The sequence below is a fragment of the Grus americana genome, chromosome 2 (genome assembly GCF_028858705.1).
Source record: "Grus americana isolate bGruAme1 chromosome 2, bGruAme1.mat, whole genome shotgun sequence".
In the NCBI taxonomy this organism is placed as follows: domain Eukaryota; kingdom Metazoa; phylum Chordata; class Aves; order Gruiformes; family Gruidae; genus Grus; species Grus americana.
The window spans coordinates 161,774,792-161,795,158 of record NC_072853.1 but is presented as its reverse complement, the minus strand read 5'-3'; the positions used below and the strand labels follow the sequence as shown (position 1 = coordinate 161,795,158).

Below are 20,367 nucleotides of genomic sequence, written 5' to 3'. Positions count from 1 at the left end.
GATCTGTTTACTTAGAAGATAAGATCCCTTACATGTCTTAACTAATGTAAGCAACATCCCACACGGTTTTCAGCATCCCCTGTGTGCTGGGTGTTAACTGCAAACACATGCCTCTGATAAAAAGTAATGCATGCCCTTTGCTAAAGCTTCAAACTCACTGACACGGTGGGGTTTCTGGATTAAACAGATTCCCCTCAAATATTTGTTTTACATGATAAATTATTTATAAGAGGTTTCAAATGCTCCATCCTTCAGTCAATAGCTGACTCCACAGCTCTCGCTATCACTGGCCCTTTTGATTTCCTCTGGTTTTCTTTCCTTGAGATCAAGGTGATCTATTTTTAGTGCGGGGACTGGTTAAGTGAGGAGTTGCTATAGTGACAGATAGCTGATACAAACCAAGTCCCACTGCAATTCCTCGGGCTGGTGAATGAACACCACCCAAAGAGGGGCAGCGGCTGGGAGTGTCCAGACACAGCTCAGCTCAGGGCTGCATTAATAACTGCCCGGGATTCTCAAGGTCAAGCTTAATGTATACGAAATAGCCAGCAGGCAGCCCGGGTGCCTTTTGTATGAAACACACATCTCGCTGCCTTTGTTGGCCCAATACATGCTTTGGTCTTGGGTTCTGAAATGGTCTCCTTCTACTGGTCTGCTGATACAAACAGGTTGTACAAGCAGCGCTCGCTGCCGTCACCTGAGAAGTCACTCTGTTCTTGAAAATTTATCAAAAGAAGAGCAGTTGTACGCCAGAGCTGAGAATTGGGTTGGAAAAGATACACAGTCAGGATATTTGCAACTTCAGCTTTCCTTGCAACTGAACAGCTGAGTATCACAGAAATGTTGGTTGGAAAGGATGTCTGGAGGCCTCTTCTCCAATCTCCCACCCAAAGCAGGTCTGGTATCAACCAAGACCAGGTCAGCCATGGCTTTGGCTAGCTGAGTCTTGAAAACCTCCAAATCTGGAGAGTCCACAATCTCTCTAGGTTACCTGTTCCTCTTGAGGGAATCCTTGCTAACATCCAGACTGGCCCTCCTCTGCCACAAACTCTTTATCTTTTATTCCTTCTTTTACCATCTGCCACTACTAAGAAGAGTTTGGCTTTATCACCTTTGAAACTCCCCTTCAGGTAGATGCAGGCTGCTATTAGATTGCCCCTTATCCTTCTCTCTGCTGGATAAAAAAGACCAGTTTCCTCAACCTCTCCTCACAGATCCCAAACCATCTGCTCCAGATCCTAAAACATCTTGGTAGCCCTCCAGAGGAACCCTCTCCAGTTTCCCAGCATTTTTCTGATGGGGGAACCAGCAATAGGACACCCAGTTCCAGGTGCAGCCCCAGGTGGAGGGGGATAATAACCTCCCTTGACTGGATTGCTCCATTCTTCCCAACGTAGCCCAGTATGTGGTTCACCCTATTGGTATGGACAGCATGTTTTTGGATCATTTTCTAGATTATATCCACCACAACCCCCAAGTCCTTCTCACTAGGAGTCAGTCATCAGTGCCCAGTGTGTACTGCTGCATAGGCTCACCTCACCATCCAGGTCACTAATGAACACTGTCAGTCCCCATACCGATCCCTGGGTGTTGACGATCCCTAAATTCAAGTATGTCCCTTGGGAAATGTCAACACTAATCCAGCTTCTCATCCTTTCAACTCAGTCCTTCTCTCAAGGAGGCTGGTACAATCCTCACCTCTGAACACCCACCTGACTTTTCTCGCCACTATTGCAGCAAGAACCTCTCCATTGTGAACGTTTCATCTCCCTCGTCTCCAATTGACTTTCCATCTCATTTCTCCCTCATCTATATTTCTTAAATTGGTTTCTTGCCCTATTCTTGTTTATTATCTCCAATTATACCGTATACAAGCAGCGGAGATGTCACAAATTGTCTGTTCCTCTCCAGGAGCATCTCCTGCCAGGAAAGGCAGGATTGTTGCAAGAATCCTGCATACGATATCGTAATTCTTGCACTGACTGAAACAAAATCGTGGGGCCAGATGGGCAGGATCTGTTAAACAATCCGGTGACTGTAGCTCTGAGCGTGTCAAAAGGGTCCTTGTTACCCCATGGAGAATACAGCACTGGGAAGCAGCTGTTTTCCGATGCCTGGAAAAAAATCTGAAGAAAAAACAGGATGGTCTTAATTAATATCAGCTAATCCTATCATGCCTCCTCCAGCTAAATCACCCTAACTTTATCAAAGGAGGAGCGGAAAAAGGACAGGCTGAGAGAGAAACTCTTCAGTGCAAGCGCGCAATGCAGCACTGGGCTCCGTCCTTAAATCAAGTAAGGCTGTGTGACCTTTCCGGCATGGAGAATTCAAGCCTCTAAGCCAAGCCCGCCAGCCACACAATGATATCACACAGAGCAGACTTTCATCTCTCGAGACCTCAGCCTTTGCGTTTCACTACGACTCTAATAACAATAAAATGGCTAAACCAATTTCGAGGTGTTAAATCCCACTTGCTCTGAGCCCTTTTGAGTCCTTGAACTGCTTTTAGGTTGGACAAGAATAAAGGTGAAAGTAGAAAACAGCTGAATCCTAGTAATTCCTGGGATTTGCTGATCCAATAAACCTGACAAACAAACTGCCTTAACAACATCTTTTAAATTGTACTCTTGGGCAATTCACTGAAACTTTGAGCAAGGAGTCAATAGTCCAAAACATTGATTTCTAATTAAAGAAGAGTAGCCACCTACCTAAATGCTACTGTCGAGTGGAATTTTAGGCTGTGAAAACAAATCCGGGCTTGAAATTTGCTTTTAAGGCCTGGCAACAGCATTTGTAATATAGGTGCATGGAAGTATAAATAAATTGTGGTCTAGCTTAGCATATTGGAATCAAGTAAAAAGTCAGTCTAGGATAACAGCTTCTCATATAGATATTCTTCTGAAAGTCAGAGCCCTTGAAAAGTGCAAGTGAAGGAAGAAAGACGAAAAAAATGGAAAAACTGGTGCAATAAGGATGAGAGTGCAATTTTGATCATGCATGGAAATCAGTAATTCCAGTGATTATTGGAATATAAATTGTGATCCAGCATGAAGACACTCCAAGCTGCGTTCATTAAACTCAAGTGTCATATAAGCAAGTCTTATCTACATTATTTTCTTTTCATCTCAAAAATGAATCAGATAATAATTAATTAATCGTATCATAAGGTAACAGAGATAGTGTATCAGAAGTGACCTGGTACCTGAAGGTAACAGGGAGGATGGAAAAAGGAAATCCTGATAAATACATAAATATTGTCTGCTTTCAGAAACAGGCAGTGTCTGCATCCGCTTTCACTCGCAGTCAGTGCCCGGCTTCCTTCTGTCTCAGTTTCTCCTTTTCCACCTCAGCGAACCCCTCCTCATACTTGCATTTGCCTAGATTCAATCCCAAGATTTGCTTTTAGTTTCTCTCTGTCTTTCAGGAATAACATTCATCCCGCTGTTCCAAATAATACCATTTGAATAGTAGCAGAATTAAAGAAAAGTATCCTTAAGACAGTAAAAACCTGAAGTCTCTATACTGCTACTCTGTCTAGGGGGACAAATATCCGCACCCACAAGGACCAACAAGGACCGTAACCACACGGACCCCTCCCAGATGGGAGCTCTACCTGCCCAAAACCTGTACAGTTTGTAAAACAGCCTGCCAAAAGGGAGGCTGGCCCTGCTGCTCTCACCCACCACGGTGTTGACAACAGCACGTCAATGCTGAGTAATTCAGTCATTTATAGTAATAGAGGTATTTTTGATCAAACTTTGCGATGAGATGCACAGAGCTGCCTGGAGCAGGACTGGGAAGAAGTGTTGGTGGGCAGATGCATTCGCAGCACTGTAAATTTGTGCCTCAAGAGAACATACTGTATTTCACATGTATAACCTGCCCTTCAGACAAAAATAACTTTCTCTGAAAATAAATTACTTGGAGAAATTGCATTCTTGGACAACTGATCATGAGGACAAAGAGTCTACACCTTCTTTAAGGCCACAAAGGGCTGCAGAGGAAGGATGCTGCTGGGCTCTGCACCAGGGAGGGAGCGAAGGAAGAGTCTGGGGCAAAGCACTCTGCTCAATATATCTCCATTTCCATCACATTACTGGAGGATTTCTGGGGTTTATTACTAGCTGAATTTACCAGTACCTGCTTGAGAATACCTTGCTGATTTTATTGCTTCATGGTCACAGTTCTTTTCCCCCCATTCACAATGCTTCAAAGCTGCATACAAAGCTGGGATGTGCCAGAAAGCAGCAGCACAGTGATTCTAAGGAAGCAGAAAATGGCAAAATAGAAAGTCTCAAACATTTAATCAGACTCGTCACTGGTTTTCTTCTTCCACACAACCAACCATAGAAATTTCACAGCTTCCAGGGCTTGGAGCTCTCTGTAGTACAAGATTAATCGGTACTGATCAGCCAGGGCTGCACATTTTCTAAAATCACTGTCAGCTCAACAGAGCATGAAAACCAGTAGAGAAAATCATTAACAAACCAAAGCAGTCTCAGTTTCTCATGCCCAGTCTCCGATGCTGGTGGTTTTAAGCCACTTTTCAGAAGCAACAGGATTTTGCTCTTTCAGTTGATTTACAGCAGCTGCTGGAACACGCAGCGATGCACTCGCTCTCATTTTTTTCTCCAGACCTTTTTTCACCATAGTTTCTCTCCCACTGCCTCCTAAAAGAAACATCCCACCAGAATGAAAAATATAAACATCTTGGCTCTGGTCCTCCCACAAGCAGCATTACCCGCTTTGGGGCAAAGCACTGGATGAGCTGCAGCTCCCCAGGCTGGAGGAGCAGGAGATCAAGTCCTGTCTTCTTTTGCAATCGCTTCTCCATCCTTCTCCCATGTGTTTTCTGTCCCTGTTCTCAGCACAACTATCCGCAACCTGGCTTGTGGCAATAAACAATGATGTGAGCCAGGCTGAAGTATCCCCTGGGTTTCCATTTGCACTTGGAGAGGTTGTGAACCGCCTGCTCTTTGGTTTGGTGTAACTTGCCCATGGACTGCTGTCTGAGCTGGTCGCATCCTATGGCACGTTAACTCCACATGGTCATCACTGATGCAGTCACCACATCTCCGCTGCCGGGAAGGAAGAGTGTGATTTCTCCGCTTGACACACAGTCCACACTCGCCTCCAACTCCAGGTCTGGGAAGGACCATGGCAAGTGATGGAAGGAGTCTCCTGAGTTTTTGACTCAGAGGGTAAGGCATTTCCCCTGTGTTCAGTATTTAAAGATACTCTAAAATATGGCACCTCCCAGATCTGCTCTAGAGCCTCAGCAGCCCTCCATCCCATGGCGGTTAGCAGGGACACGAGATGAAACATGTGCACTGAGTGCCACCGGCATGGCTACGGCAAGTTACGGAGTGACTCGGGACAAGGCCCTGCCCTTCGCACTGGGACTGCCCGATTCATGTACGTGAGGGGGCCAAAGCATGTTTGCACGTGTATGTATTGGGTTCTGAGTCATTCAGTAGGCTCACTCCTAATTTAATCCTAATTTGCACCTAATTATAACAGCTGGCAGGGAAATTGTCCTTGAGAGTGTTATTGAGGTGGGACAGGTCTTGGAGCCCCTCGAACCCAGCTTGTCAGGGCTCAGCTTTGGCCCCTGCTGATTAAAATCCACAACAACAAATCCCAAGAGGAACAGCATGGGCAAAAGAAGCTCCTGGACATTTCCATGCAGCTAAAAGCCCCCAAAATGAATGGTTTGAAGCTAAATGCCAGGGCACAAGGCAGCGCCGTGGGTCATGGCAGCCACATGTGCTACAGAGCGGTTCCTTCACTGGGCACTCAAGGCTCTGGTAGGGAAGAAACCCTTTTAACATACCTTTTGCATGTGTCATTCAATCCTTCATGGAATAGATGGTGTCCTTTAAAGGGCAGAGCAATTAGCCTCGCTGGGGCCAAAAAGTTGTCCCCTTCAGAAATGCCACAGAGCCTATCTGTTTACAACACACTGGGCCGCAGCAAGACCCAGCCGGCAGAGGAGCTGCCCTCAAGCCTGCACAGGCAAGCAGCAACTGCAGTAGGAAGGAGGAAACTCCACGGTGGTGATCCAGAGGTTGGAGAAATTTTTGGGTAATCCCGGTCTTCAGCCCTGCCAAAATCATATTGCATAAATCAGGTTCCCTGCTGTTTGGTGGCTAGCTTGAGCTTTGAGGTCTCTCTATCGGCTGCTCCTCTCCCAGAGCAAAACTTTGCACCACAGCTCTCCCTGCTCTTGTTTGCTCCTGGTGCTCACCCACGCTTTTCTCCTCCTCTCTGCTTCTGTTTGGCCACACTAAGATCTCCTCTTGCTGTTCACTTGGGATAAAAGGACGTAAGGCTCCAAAAACAGGGAGCTACGGGTATGCCTGTCCTTGGCAACGCCACCCTCTACTACTCTACCAGGATAACAACCTCTTCATCAGTGCAGGATGGGGTTTAGCTCAATTGATACACAGAAGAAAGTACTACTTGATAACTTTAGTTGCAGTGGACTGATGGTATCTACCCCTGGGAAGATGAGAATGGGCCAATCCTATCTACAACAACTGGAGGACTCTTCCTTAGAACACTTGGAGAACACATCCTTAGAGATGGCCAAGAAAAAATCAGAAATTCCAGATTCGACTAGTCCAGGTGACAGAGCACCCCTTTCTGGGGCACCAGGGGATTTTTTTCCTCTTCTTTCCTTTTCCACCCCTTTTCTGAACACAATCCAAGCTCATCCAGCACCAGGGAGGCTGCCGTGGCAGCACGGCCACCCCGGGAGAGTGGGGTGAGAACGCTCATGTTGGATTGCTGTCATTCATTTCTCATCCCTGATGATAGATGGTGACTAAAGGGGATGCACCACTGCGTGACCAAACCTGATGAGCCACCAAGTCTGGTTGCTACCAACACTCCTGCACGCCACTAATACTGATCATAAAACCTGCTGAGCACCAGCAGTTCCCTTGAGAACTGCTCAGGAAGTGTTTAGTAAGGCATAATAGCTACGAGACACAGATTAAATCTAGCAAATAACGCAAAGCTTTTGTTCTGATATTTCCCTGCAAATAATTAAGGCCATTTGGGAAAAGAAAAAAAAGGATTTGCAAGTGTTAACCTGCTTCCCGAAAGGAATCCAGGCTCCGCTGGGATGGCAGAGGCAATCCCCACGGCAGGGCATCCAAGGAAGGCGGTAACCCAACCACATCCTGGTTGCTTTTTCCCACTCTTGTGACTTGGTAGCAATCTGTTCATGATGTAAATGTGATGCAGGGAGCCAACCTGGTCATGCTCTACAAGAATGATGGATACAAAGTCTGTAGAGGAAATACTGTGCAGAAGACTCTGCCTAATGCTCCCTGTGTACCACCGGAGTGGGTTACACAGCTGGATTAATGGGAATGAGGATAAGGAGGAGCACATTTTTGGCATTTCTGGCATTACACTTTCAACTGTTTTGTATAACTCTGTCACAAATGTTACAGTTCATATAGCCAGTACTCATGGTGCAGAACAAATTATTTTCTCTGTGGAGGAAGACAAGGACGGGGTTTAGAGTTAGACTCCAAGGAAGACTTGCAACACTATGTTTGGTGCTTCCAGCAGCAAATCCTTTTGTAGATGTTGGCTGTCCCCATCTCATTGATGAAAACACAAGAAGAAGGTGAATTAGTGGCTCAAAGTGCCATTAATCACTCAATCAACAAATTGCACATGTTCCTGCCTAAGTGAGAATTTAGGGGTCTTAATTAGAAATTTGGGAATAAATTTTACATCTGGGCAGTCTGTAGTCTACATTTCCCCCTCTTTTTGCATAAACTTTGTTACCTGTCTTTGTGCATCTTGCTGACACTGTGAAACTCCAAAGACCTGGGTCATATCTCATTCACATCACCTTGACCTTACTACCACTCCAGCAGAAACCCTCAGATGGGTTTAGGGGAATGCAGAACAAAGCATAATACCTTAGATTTAAAAACATTTAATTCTACAAAACAGGAACAAAAGGAGGAGCATTTGCAAGAAGAACACCTTAAAAACAACGCAACTGACGACTAAATAAATTGCAAAATTTCTGCTGGATTTAACGCAGTGACTCCTGACCGATAGAGAGTAAAAAACAGCCTTGCCTACCCATTGTACGAGTCAGCCTCTCTAAACTGTGCCTTATCTGGCTGATTCAGTGTAACATCAGTTTTAAACCTCTTAGTCACAGGACAGAATCTCTCAGCAGCACTCATGGGCTTTGGGAAACCACCGAGTTGTAAAACAGCTACCATTGGTCCATATAGGAAATGCATTGAACATTCTATTTCTCCACTATTCTCAAGAAAAACAGGCAGATCCTGTGGAATACCCCCTGTCTGCTGCCAGCTGAACCTTACGTGACACACGGAGACTCACAGCCACACACAGCTCAGCACCTCTACTAGAGTTAACACTCAGTGACCAGGAAAAGCTTTTGATTAACGGAGAAAGGTCCTTAATTGCAACTCAAACACAATTATAATGGCAACTGCAGTATCATAAAGATATGTTTTTAAATGTATTACTTATCTGATTGACATGCAATTTTTCTCTACTTAAAATTCATCTTTCAATATACAGTGTTAGCCCTAACTTAGTATTTAGTTACCATTCTTCAATTAAAGTAACATTAGTCAACAGTCCCTTTTGAATGTATTTCATAGCGTTTACTGTAAACCTTCCCACAACATCACTCTTTTCCTAAAGGTTATATCTGATGCGTGCTACAGGTGTCAGCTCAGATGTTCATCTCTGGTGCAAACCAGCATAGAAACAACCTCCACGCAACAACTGCAAGATTCAGTAAATGAAATTAGGAAGCACAAAACTGTTGCTCAATTATTTGCTATCCCCCACTTGCTGCCCTCTCCCAAAGACCAATATCCCTCCTTTTTGGATGGGTTCCCTACCGAACAGGCAACGAGGATCGGACTGGCGTCTCTCCGAGCTTTTGCACTGCTCCTTTCTCTTCTTGCTCCCTCTAAAGCTACCAAAACGCTTCATGAGCTGCAACATGCACTCGTGCGGCAGCAGCTGTCGGTCATGCCCAGGACTGAAGAAAAATAAAGTAGCAGAAGGGGCAAGGCAAGGTGTCGCTTACACCAAACGCCCAGGTGCGAGAAAATAAAGCTCCAGAAAGACCGTATGGCTCCAAAAAAAAGTCCAGCTCGCCAGCGGTTCAGCTCTGAGGTGCTTGGTTGTGGTCTTCGTGGAGAGGCGCCCTGCAGCAGGCTGCCAAACCTTGCACACCAGGCGCTTCCACTCTTAATTCCAGCATACAGTAACTCGCCTGCAAGTATCTGTGGACATGGGGAGAAGTTCAAAGTCTGCCCAGCTTGCAGCCACGGAGCTCTTATCCGTCAGCCGTCAGAAGCCTCGGAGACCAAAGCAACATTTCCCAGCGGATCAGCTCATGCAGAAAAGGTCAGGAACCACCTGATAAGCTCCCTCGTTTAAAAAATACTAAGTATGCAAAGGAGCCACGAGCCCTCTTGAAGGGAATTGTCATGTGCAGCTCAGCATGATGACTCTTTAAAAAGGCTGTAAAAGGAAACCACCCCTGGACAGACAATTCCTGGCAGCGAGCGTCCCGGGCATACTCGCACCGTGACATGACATCACCCAACTATTTTGATTCATGTGCGCTGGGTCTTCGCAGCGACAGCATAGTCCAGCTGCCTGTCGATGAGCTCCGAAACGCCCGGCCCTCCGCGACTAATGACTAATGGATTAATGGGAACAAGCTTCTGCCAGTTCATAAAATGAAGGCTGATACTTTCTGGAAACTGTAGCCAGAACGATGGGCTGGACTTTCTCTAGCGACGTGGCCTCCCCGTGCTATGCATATCTATATGCTCTGCATTGATTGCTCCATTCAAATTTGCTGTCTGCAAAGCAAAAGGCACCCGGGGCAGCTGTTTGTAGCACAATTGAAATCCACCTCGTGGTCTTTTCAATGAGACAAACATTCACAGGGCTGTTGCTCATCCCAGCCAGCCTGGGTGTATTATGTTAGGCTCTGAGTCGGTACATTTAGAGCTGTTTATTTTAGGAAAGGGTTGATCAGCGTGGGATAGATCTTGAGCAGCTGGAAAGGGGCGCAAGCACGAACCAAGGCATGGTCAAACTATCATAGCCAATCTTCCTAAGATTACAGTAAATATTGTGTTAAATCAAAAGCTTTTTTTTTTTAAAGTCACAGAGCACCAGCCTTTCCTCTGGACATTATTGGAACTTGAGGCTCAGATCTTTCAAAAATCAAACCCTATATGAGTAATGAGAGTCTTATCTTTTTAATGCCTAGGAGGAATTAAAGGTCATGTCACCTTCTTCCTCTACAAAGAAGCATGCCTTTTTCTGTGTGCCCATGACTGCTCCTGGGACTTAATATCATTAAAAAAGGAAAAGAAACAGCCACGAATACTGCAGAAAAGACCTTTATCAACACAGATTCCTTACAAGCTCCGGTCCTTCACAAGATGGCTGTCTCCAAGGCACCAATGCAAGGATGTCCCAGGACTTCAGGGACCCCAAGAGAGTGCAGAGATGACAGCGGGTTCCTCTGCCATCCTCAGCTTCATTCTGCAATGCTCATGCCACCAGGACTGAGACAGTAGCAGTAGTGGGACAAGCTCTGGCTGTCCCCATAAGCACGTTCCATGGGCAAGCTCTCGACCTACTTCATTTAATCATAGACTCATAGAATCGTTTTGGTTGGAAAAGACCTTTAAGATCATCAAGTCCAACTGTTAACCCAGCACTGCCAAGTCCACCACTAAACCATGTCCCTAAGCACCACATCTACACATCTTTTAAATACCTCCAGGGATGGTGACTCAACTACTTCCCCGGGCAGCCTGTTCCAGTGCCTGACAACCCTTTCAAGGAAGAAATTTTTCCTAATATCCAATCTAAACCTCCCCTGGCACAACTTGAGACCATTTCCTCTTGTCCTATCACTTGTTACTTGGGAGAAGAGACCAACACCCACCTCATTACAGCCTCCTTTCAGGTAGTTGTAGAGAGCGATCAGGTCTCCCCTCAGCCTCCTTTTCTCCAGGCTAAACAATCCCAGTTCCTTCAGCTGCTCCTCATCAGACTTGTGCTCCAATCCCTTCACCAGCTCTGTTGCCCTTCTGTGGGCACGCTCCAGCACCTCAATGTCCTTCTTGTACTGAGGGGCCCAAAACTGAACACAGCACTCGAGGTACAGCCTCACCAGTGCCAAGTACAGGGGGATGACCACTGCCCTAGTCCTGCTGGCCACACTATTTCTGATACTTCCATGACAGCGATGACCTTCACAGTCCTTTCCATTTGAAAACCAGCTTCCCAAAGCAAAACTGAATCTTCCTTGCTGCAGTTTAAGCCTTCTGTTTCTTGTCTTATTCACCATGCACATGGAGAACAGATTGTTCCCTTCTGCTCCGGAGCAGCCCTCAACATATTTGAAGACAGTTATCCAGTTCCCTTTCCAGTCCCCACTTGGCCAAAGACACATGAAATGCTGCCTACAACACCAATGCAATCTGGACCTCAAGTTTCCCCTCCTTAGAAAAGCATTCCTCATTCTTCAGTGGCCAAAGGACAGCTGAGAATGACTTAATGTCATCAGAAAGCAAAAAATTTAAATCCCTTTTTAATGAGATAACAATTGGTATTGCTTCAGCACAGAAACAGCCCCCTTTTTGATAGAGGCCAAGGATAAATAGTAGCTGATGACCTTTCCAAGCAGGGCCATTGCACCAGGAGGGCTCATTTCCTCTTATTAAGGAAAGCAGCAAGACCCTAATGTTTCTGCACAGAGCTACCAGAAAATGAAACAAGGCTGTTTAACAACTGACTTTCACAGTAATTTGTTAAAAAAAAAGCACTAAGTGCTTTGACTATGATCATTTTGTCTCCCACAGCTAATGGTCTAACAGATACTAGCACATTTACACTAGATACTACATCTTCTTAATGATTCCAGTGGAAGGATCTTATAAAACTAATAATAAAAAGCTGGGCTTCAAAGAGCTCCTTTGGGGCCATCTATGTTCTGGAGATTGAAAACACAAATCCCTTCCAAACAACCATGAAATGGACTCTTGTCAAGCTACTTTAAAGTCTCCCAAATTAGTTATAGCATATTATGTTTCTTGAGCTGCATCCGGATAACACCATCCCCTTCCAAATACCATAGGCAGGCTTGCTGTGAGAGGTACCAAGAACTGGACAGTTTAATAAGATTATTTGGGGGCGAAGGAGCAAACAAACACTCATGCATGTGTGAAATGTTTCCCCAGTCCCGCCGTATCTGCTAAGCTGGCCAGACCCGAGCAATTTCATGGCCTTAGAGCAATCTCTATGCTGACAACTCACGAACTTGCCTCCAGCCCCACCATCTTTGCCCCAAATCATCTGTTTCTCTGACAGTTTTACTTCAATGACCTAATGTCTAGTCCAAAACAGAGCCTCAAAAAAGGCTCTAGAGCTAAAAAAGACCCTCATCTCCTGGAGATCTCCCTTACACCAATTCTCACCTTCATCCCATCAGTGTCTGTGTGACCAGCCCACTCAGCAATGTCCTCCCCTGCTCATCCCAGCCCTCCACCCCTGAGACCACCCATTCTTTTTTAAAAAAGGGAAGCTGGAGCACACAAAGTAGAAAAGATTAACCTCCTTCTGCTGTTTTTCTCACTAATTCACAGAGCCACATAAGTCTCACAGCAAGAGTCATCTGCAATCCAACCCAAAAAAAGGCCCATCCATGGCTGGGCTCCGTCTTCTTGGTGCTACTTGCTTTTCAGTTCTCCATCTCTCAGGATAAAAGCACCTTTTGTACCTCCCCCCAGTGATTTAATGTGATTCTTCAGGCAGAAACATAACAAAAATCTTCCTTTCTCTGGATGCAATGTGAACTTTTGTTCTACGAGGTAGAATTGGTGGTTGAGTGTTCAGATTTCACCTCCAGATAGGAAATATAGAAAATGCCATCACACCAACCGAGTGCTGCCATCACAGGGTGTTTGATCCAGCTGTAAGAGTTTTGAAATACAAACTGATTCATCCATCTCGTGGAAGTGTAAATCCTGTGCCGTGGTGAAAATACTTTAAATGCTGCCATTTTGAACCGTTTCCTCACTCGCCTTTTTCATAGGGGATTTAACCTGATGTACAAATCCAGCAGCAGAGTGCGGGGCAGGCAACGGGGACCAGTTAGTCCTATCAGGTTTTATTCTAGTGTGAAAACGGAAAAAAACAATACTTTCCTCCTTCAAATTTAAGAGCTTATTTAGCATAAAATAGGAAGGCTAAAAAGAATATGTGTCCCCCCTAGTGACAATTAACGCTTCAACTGGCTTCAGACTGCAAATTGGTAAAACCAAGTATTTCCCTTTCCTTGTTACTGAGAATTTCCTTGTTCAAAATTCCCCCTGTTTTTGCCATTACTCAAAGAAGTAAAGTTCAGATCCACCCTTAGAAGGCCAAAGCATGAATCACGTTTCCATTTCTACATGGATCATGTTTCTCTGCCTTGTCCTCCTTAAAAATATCCCTAAATGGGAATTTTTCTAAATTTCTTTTCTCAATTCTACAGACTACTGTTGGCAAAATGAGACATTTTCTATCATTGTCAGTGGTGCTGGGACATGCTTACAAGCCTTACAACCTAGACTGGTTTTAACTGCAACCGTATTTCATATAAATAGCAAACTTGGAAAATATTTCAAAATAACACGCAAATAAATATGTAAAAGAGATCTTTGCTCTAAAAAAACCCCCCACCAAACCCGCTCAAGACTACAAGTGATGCAATGCACAATAACAAAAAGCCCGTTTTGCCTGAACACCATTTGCAGGCTGGTTGAACAGAGCATGCAGCCTGTGTTTTCAAAGGGAAATACAAACTACCACTTTCTCCATCTGGTCCAAGTCCAGCTCACACCCCATAAAAGAATTGCAAGTTTATGACTCCAAGCTGGGCTCAATTACTTCCCATAATCATAACCAAGTGTTTCACTGTAATGAGTTTTTGTCTTTATTCCCTTATTTTATACGACTTCATGCTGCTTTCACTGTGCATTAAGAAAGATTTAAATATCTGAAGCTGTCAGGCTGGCACTAAATTGGTTTTGAAAAATCTGAAAGTTTAATTTTACTTCTTTTTAGCGGTCCCAAAGGTGCACACTAGATTCCCCAGAACTCTTGGTAAATTACTTCTAAATTACATCCTGGCGTCTTTGTGATGTTTTTCTACCCTACCTTTCCAGAGCTTATAATATGAACCAGCAGGAATAGGAGTAATGGCAATGGTAGTGTTGGCATATTAGTAATTTCTAGTAAGAAAAACACTGTATTTCAGGCTCAAATCACCTACCCCAAAAGACTGATAAGTTGGGACTGATGACTATTATCCTATCCAAATGTTAATTTTATCATTTCCCCACATCCTACTAATAAACTGTGGCGCATATGTTTCCAGGACTCACTTCTCTAGCAATTTCAGTTTGTAACGTGAAAAATGGAGCTGTTCTTATATATGCTGCAATCTGGCTGTGCTCAAAACAGCAAAACAGTATTTGATCCAGCAAGTAAAGGATGTCTGGTGTGACAACACAACTCCTAAAATTTAATAAGTTCTCAGCTAAAGGAAAACATCTCAGCAGTAACTTTAAAAAAAAAAAAAAAAAAAGCAAACAAACAGTAGAGGCAATAAAGTTCCTTAGAAGTATTTTTCCACTTACGCTTTTCTCATCTCTACTTGCTTCTCTTTCATCTTGCTTCTATCAAGTCTTTCAACTAAAACCTTGAGAAGGAGGTAGGATTCACTGGAACATCACAAATGTCTTTTTTGTCCTCTTCTTGTTCTTCTTTCTTTCCCATTTCTGCACTTCTCATGCAGGATTGGAACAGATTCGATGATGTTGAAGTTGTAATGGGCATTGTAGGGCTGAACAAAATATCCCCTTCAGTTTAAATTAAAGAAAAAGACTTTCAACCAGCACTGAACTGGTCGCACACTGAATGACAGCAATTGAATAAAGCCAGAAATTACTCCAATAAAGTGATACGTTAGGGATGGCCAGTACCTGAAGAGTGGAATTCATATCACTGTTGCATTGTGAACACCCCAAAATACAAGAGACTAAGAATCAGAGCACCACAACTCCACAGAAATACAGTCCTCCACGGATTCTGTCTGAGGAGATTTATTTGGAGAGATGATGAAAACTCACTAAATTAGCAACGGTTTGCACCAATCCTCAGCTGTCCTCGGATGTCAACCCTACACAAACTCAGCCAGCATGCCTTCGTTGCACAGCCATAGCCACCACGTTTGCAATTCAGAAGCTAGTAAGAGCATTAGCAGTAAACCAGTTTCACACACATTTACTGCAGTTTTAACGTTCACACTGGTACACTTATCATAAAATACAACTTTAGTGACCAACATGTACGTTGGAAGCAACGCCCTCATCCTGAAATCTAGATGGGATGATGAAAGAAAGTAATTTCAAGTTCTGTATCCCTCTGCTCCCCACAATGAGCACATGCATCAGACAGCTAAAGCCAAGAAATTTGCTTACGCACAAAATAAGATGACAAAGAGACCCTTCATCCTACTCGGTATTATTATTATCTGCTATAATCTTAAGTGTTCCCTAACAATAAAAAGATGCTGACAGTGCAATTTTGGGGTTGGCAGTCATCCCACACATGACCCATTCCTATGCCACAGTGGATATAATAAAGCCATATGTGCTATGTATATTATACACAGAAAATTAGAGACAGTGGTCAGCAGAATCCTACTAGACATGTGAGACAATACAGAAATGCTGACTGAAGAGAAAATTGAACTACACCTTGAAAAGCTACATGCTTAGCTAATGCTTGACAAGCCTTTTTCATTCCTGGCTCCAGCAACTTCACTGATGAAGTTCTTCAGTGATGAAAGAGGGACCTCATTTGGTTCAGCCGCAAGACAGCAGCTACTTCCAGGGGAACAAACCATTCCCCGTGAAATCCTAACCTCGAGTCTACCAAAGCTCAGGGACGAAGGACTTTGCATACATGTGCTGCTCCTGCTCTTAGCTGCTCTGATGGGGCAGGAGAGCCTGAGGCCTATGTTCAGGTCACCTATAGGGGTATATAATGCAGGTGTTTACACAGAATGGGCATTTTCCGTGAACTATTGCAAACGTCGTTTTGTTGACAGTGAAAGCAGGGTCTTGTAGAATCAGACCAGTGGTGAGTTGAATTGTTCATTGAACTCAAACTTAAAGCTCAGAAAATCCTGATGACTAACCGAGGTATCTCTAGGAAGGGCTTTAACTACTTATTATATAGCCACTGACTGTATGTTTACACGAATGACTAAGGACATTGCACAGGACTGGATCTCAATCCGATGAACTAAACACAGGCGTAATGCCAAGAGGGGAAATTCCTAAAGGATCACCAAACACTGCATTGTCATTACAAGTGGGATTGCTCCAGCAAGAGGATTATGATAGAAAGGGAGGAATCCACTGTGCGCAGACAGGGACTGCACTGAAATCCAACTCCCTGCACAGCTTTGTTGCATTGCAGCCAGCTCCCTCAGTCTATTTGGTCAAGTCACCCCAAACAAACACAGTAGACCATCATCTGGTAGCTAAGAAACAATACAAGGGATTTAAAAAAACCCCCAACACATAACCCCCCCACCCCCCCAGAATCTAGTTTCATTTTCTACCCTTACTTTTCCTATGAATTAATGATTCTGAAGCATCATTGGTTGAAAGCAAAGGAATAAACCCAAGTACATTGCATACTTTAATGTCATAATTGAACAACCACCAAACCAGCTCTGTTAACTTCTGAAAATAAACATCTCAGGAACCACCACCAGCTAGATCTCATATAGCACCTTCACATCTTCAGCAGAAGGGAGGCAAGTACCATGGTTTGTAGCTTCTTTGCTCAGGAAAAAGTGACTTTCCACAAGTCCCCGTGCAGCAGGCTGGCACAAGGCCAGCAAGGAATAGAACAAGACGGAGGTCTGTCGGACTTGACGGCTCTGCTCCTTCCTTTGCAAGAACGTGACATATTGTTCACACTGCATTAAGCCACTGTGGGCATGAGGTGGCTGTCTCACACGCCCCAGCTCCAAAGAGATTACTAGAATTAGTTGCCCAGATTATGGAAGATCTGCCAGAGCAGATGGGACTATAGAGGAGGAAACATTTGTTATCACATACATGAGGTCTGGAAAAGAAATTACTTAAAATCTTTCTAGTTTCACTTTCCAGATTGTTTTTTGGGTTGGGTTTTGGGGGGTTTTTTGAGATTTTTTTGCACCTGGATGAAACGTAGCAATTCTGCTAGCAAAAGAAACTTTACTGACTTTTTAAGTGAGATGAAAGAGCAGTAAGAAAGACAGACCCTGTAGCTTACTGAGATGGTAACAGAGGTACCTTAGCAATCTGCCAGGGTACAGAAGGGACAAAGACCAAGACAGTGGACACATAAGGGAAAACTGGCATTGTTTTAATGTCTACAATGAGCTAGAAATCATCCAAGCCCCAACATTTCCCATTTCTTGATGATTCTACCAATTCATGTAACCAGCAGACAGGTAACTTGGAAAAAATATCTGACACTGCCACAGCATCCAGCTGGGAAGCTGCTGCAACTGCAGGAGCCACAAGCCTATGATGGGAGTGAATCAAGGGACCATGTGGGATGGCTTGGGTGGTAAAAAGTTCCCAGTTCATTCACTATGCAAGTGAAAACACCAAGCACTGTAAAGTTCAGAGCTGTTATATTTAGGATTGTGCAAAAAATCTCAGTGGGTTGGCTGGGATCAACACAGACATGAACTACAGAAAGCTTTTGAAGTCTTTATGCCTAGAAGACAGAAGGGCTGGAAACCTGGGAGCTATGATGCAGTAGGAGAATGTTCCTGGAAGAGCCAGCCCTGCCAGTCTGCACACACAATACCTGGCAGGAGAAAAAAATAGTCTGAAACCTTTTCACAACATCTAATGATAAAGGAGTAGACTGAAAAGGCTCAACTGTGTCCCTGGGGGGACCGCCTGAAAGCCAGAGACAGAGTGGGGAAGAGACAACATCATGGTAACTGCTTGCACAACACTTCCTTGGTTATTTAGGTTTTAGGATGCCCTTGTGAATCAGAGGGCAGGTACCAGTGCTCAGGCACATGCCAGCTCGACACAGTTCTCAGGCTGACACTTAATTTGCAGCCAGCATCTTTCCCTGTTCACTTCCTCAAAACACAACAAGCCTCAAATTGAGGAGAGACTTCTGGAACCATGAAATCTCTTTTAGTGGTGACTTAGCTTAGCAATGCATTGGGCCAATCACACTACTATTTGTAGCTTGTAAAGTCATTTGAAAATGATCTAAACTAGTATCACGGATGACCAGAACGTGTTGTACAGTGCCAACAGATTCCCAAATCTTATCAAAGGTCAGCATCTTGCAGTGGCTTCAGTGCTTCAAGTAGAAAGCACGCTACCAAGTAGCTCTAACATCATCAATCAGTTTAAATTCCACATCAAGAATCAAAGCAGAAACTCAGTGTTACAGTTACGGAGCTCTGGATATACCCAGTAGCACAAAGTCCAACTCTTGAATTTCTTGGTCTGCCCCAAAAGCATCCTGCACCCTTAGTCCTTCACTCGGGTGTCTCTGTTTTCAGGGGCATGTTTCTAACAGAGTCCTATGAGCCTTCCCTAATGCAGCCTGGTGAAATTCTGGCTCTTGGAGTCGAGGTTGCTTAAAACAGCCTGTAAAAACCTATTAGGATTACAGACTGAATGATTTGTTATTATTACTACAGACGGAATGCTTTTGTTATTAGTACTTAATACATATTTGTGGGGAAAAAATACTCTGTCATCACCTTGGCAGCTAGCAATAAGGCCTGGCAAGTCTGACAGTCATCTTATTTGCAAGCGTGTCACTGGAGCAAAAAATATTTAAACCTCTGTGCTAATAGACATCACCAGAAATTACTGCTCCAAGCTACATACTCCTGTAAATCAGGTAGGTTGTTTCCAATCATAATAAAATACCAATAGGGCAGAGGAGGGGAGGAATGAACACTGAAATGGGGCTGAATAAGGAGTTTAGAGACTTTGGTTTTATTCTCAGCTCTGCTACCGGGCCACTGCACAACCAGGGATAACTCATCATCTCTGTGAGAGCTTCAGATGAAAAGTCATCTTCAGATTGTGTGTGTTACTGCACTGCAAGAGTCTCCTGCTCAGACCAATCCCTTTTCTACCCCTGTTAACCAGAAAGATAATTAAAAATCTTGAAGAAAACAAAGACCTACAGCAGATTAAGTAGGTATTTACCATGACTACAGGCTTCTGGCTTTCATTCCCGTTTATTTGCTGCCTCCATCCATTACAAGCCTATGTGTTCAAAGGCAAACAGCAAAATCCCCATGTCTTCAGGAGTTGGCTGGAGTGGGGCAATGCAAGGGCAGGGTGGAGACCATCAACCCCCAGCCCAAAAGATCAAACTCCCGCCAGTCTCAGTAGCAAAAATCATTCTTATTGTTAGCAAAATTGAGCTTCTCAAGAGGTCTTTATGTTAATTTCCTTTTTTTCTTTTTTCCCTGCACCACATATTAAAAGACATAACATGAACTCCTGCATCGAGCCCAGCACTGACAGGGAAGGTCCTGCTGGTCTTTGAGTCAGCATCACCAGCCTCAAGCAGTCCCTTCAAATCACCCCTGCACCCTTCAGCCCTCCCTATGTACAGTCACCAACCACAAAATTCACACTCTTAAACTATAGTAATGAATGAAATTTCACCAAAACCTGGAGAAGATCTGCTCAGGGTCACGCATGAAGCTCTGGGGGAGCCGGGAGCAGAGGGGGATGCTCCTGCCCCAGGCTCTTCCCTCCTTGTCCACAGAAACCTGCATCACAGCCTGCACAAATCGGGCGTGGGAGGGAAGATGTGGGGCACCAGCAGAGTCCAAAGGACTTTCTGCAGCTTAGCAGCTCCCCTGCATCTCCCCCTAATGTGCTTAGCTACTTAGCGAGCAGCGAGCTAAACATCTTCAGTTTTACTGGCTTTTTGCGTTACTTGACCTTAATGAGTGAGAAGCTCTGTGTGTCTTACCAATCTTTTCTTGGTCGCTGTCACAGGGCACTTCCCAAGGTGAGAGATGGTTTTGCTCTTGCTCCAAGAGCACAAAATGTGCAGCTGTGCCTGGGCAGTGCTCAGTGCTCCCTGCGGTGGTCCATGGTGAAGAACAACACGGTTTTAACTTTCTGCCTCCAAGAAAAGGTTCAGCTTCACTATATTAACACTTCCAGAGCAAAAATACTTGCATTTCAGTAAGTGGAC

General features: G+C 44.4%; 1 protein-coding gene across 9 annotated transcripts in view; it reads right to left on the bottom strand.

Moving 5' to 3' along the window:
• Window positions 1–20,367, bottom strand: part of PRKAG2 (protein kinase AMP-activated non-catalytic subunit gamma 2) — a 224,251-nt gene that overhangs the window by 106,356 nt on the left and 97,528 nt on the right. The window contains exon 1 of one of the 9 annotated variants that reach the window (XM_054818186.1): window positions 8,916–9,492. The exons of the other annotated variants lie outside the window; for them this stretch is intronic. Within the exon in view, the coding sequence (XP_054674161.1) occupies window positions 8,916–9,021 (106 nt within the window). The 5' untranslated portion in view covers window positions 9,022–9,492. Of the gene's footprint in view, window positions 1–8,915; window positions 9,493–20,367 lie in introns of those variants that run through there. 9 annotated transcript variants of the gene reach the window in all.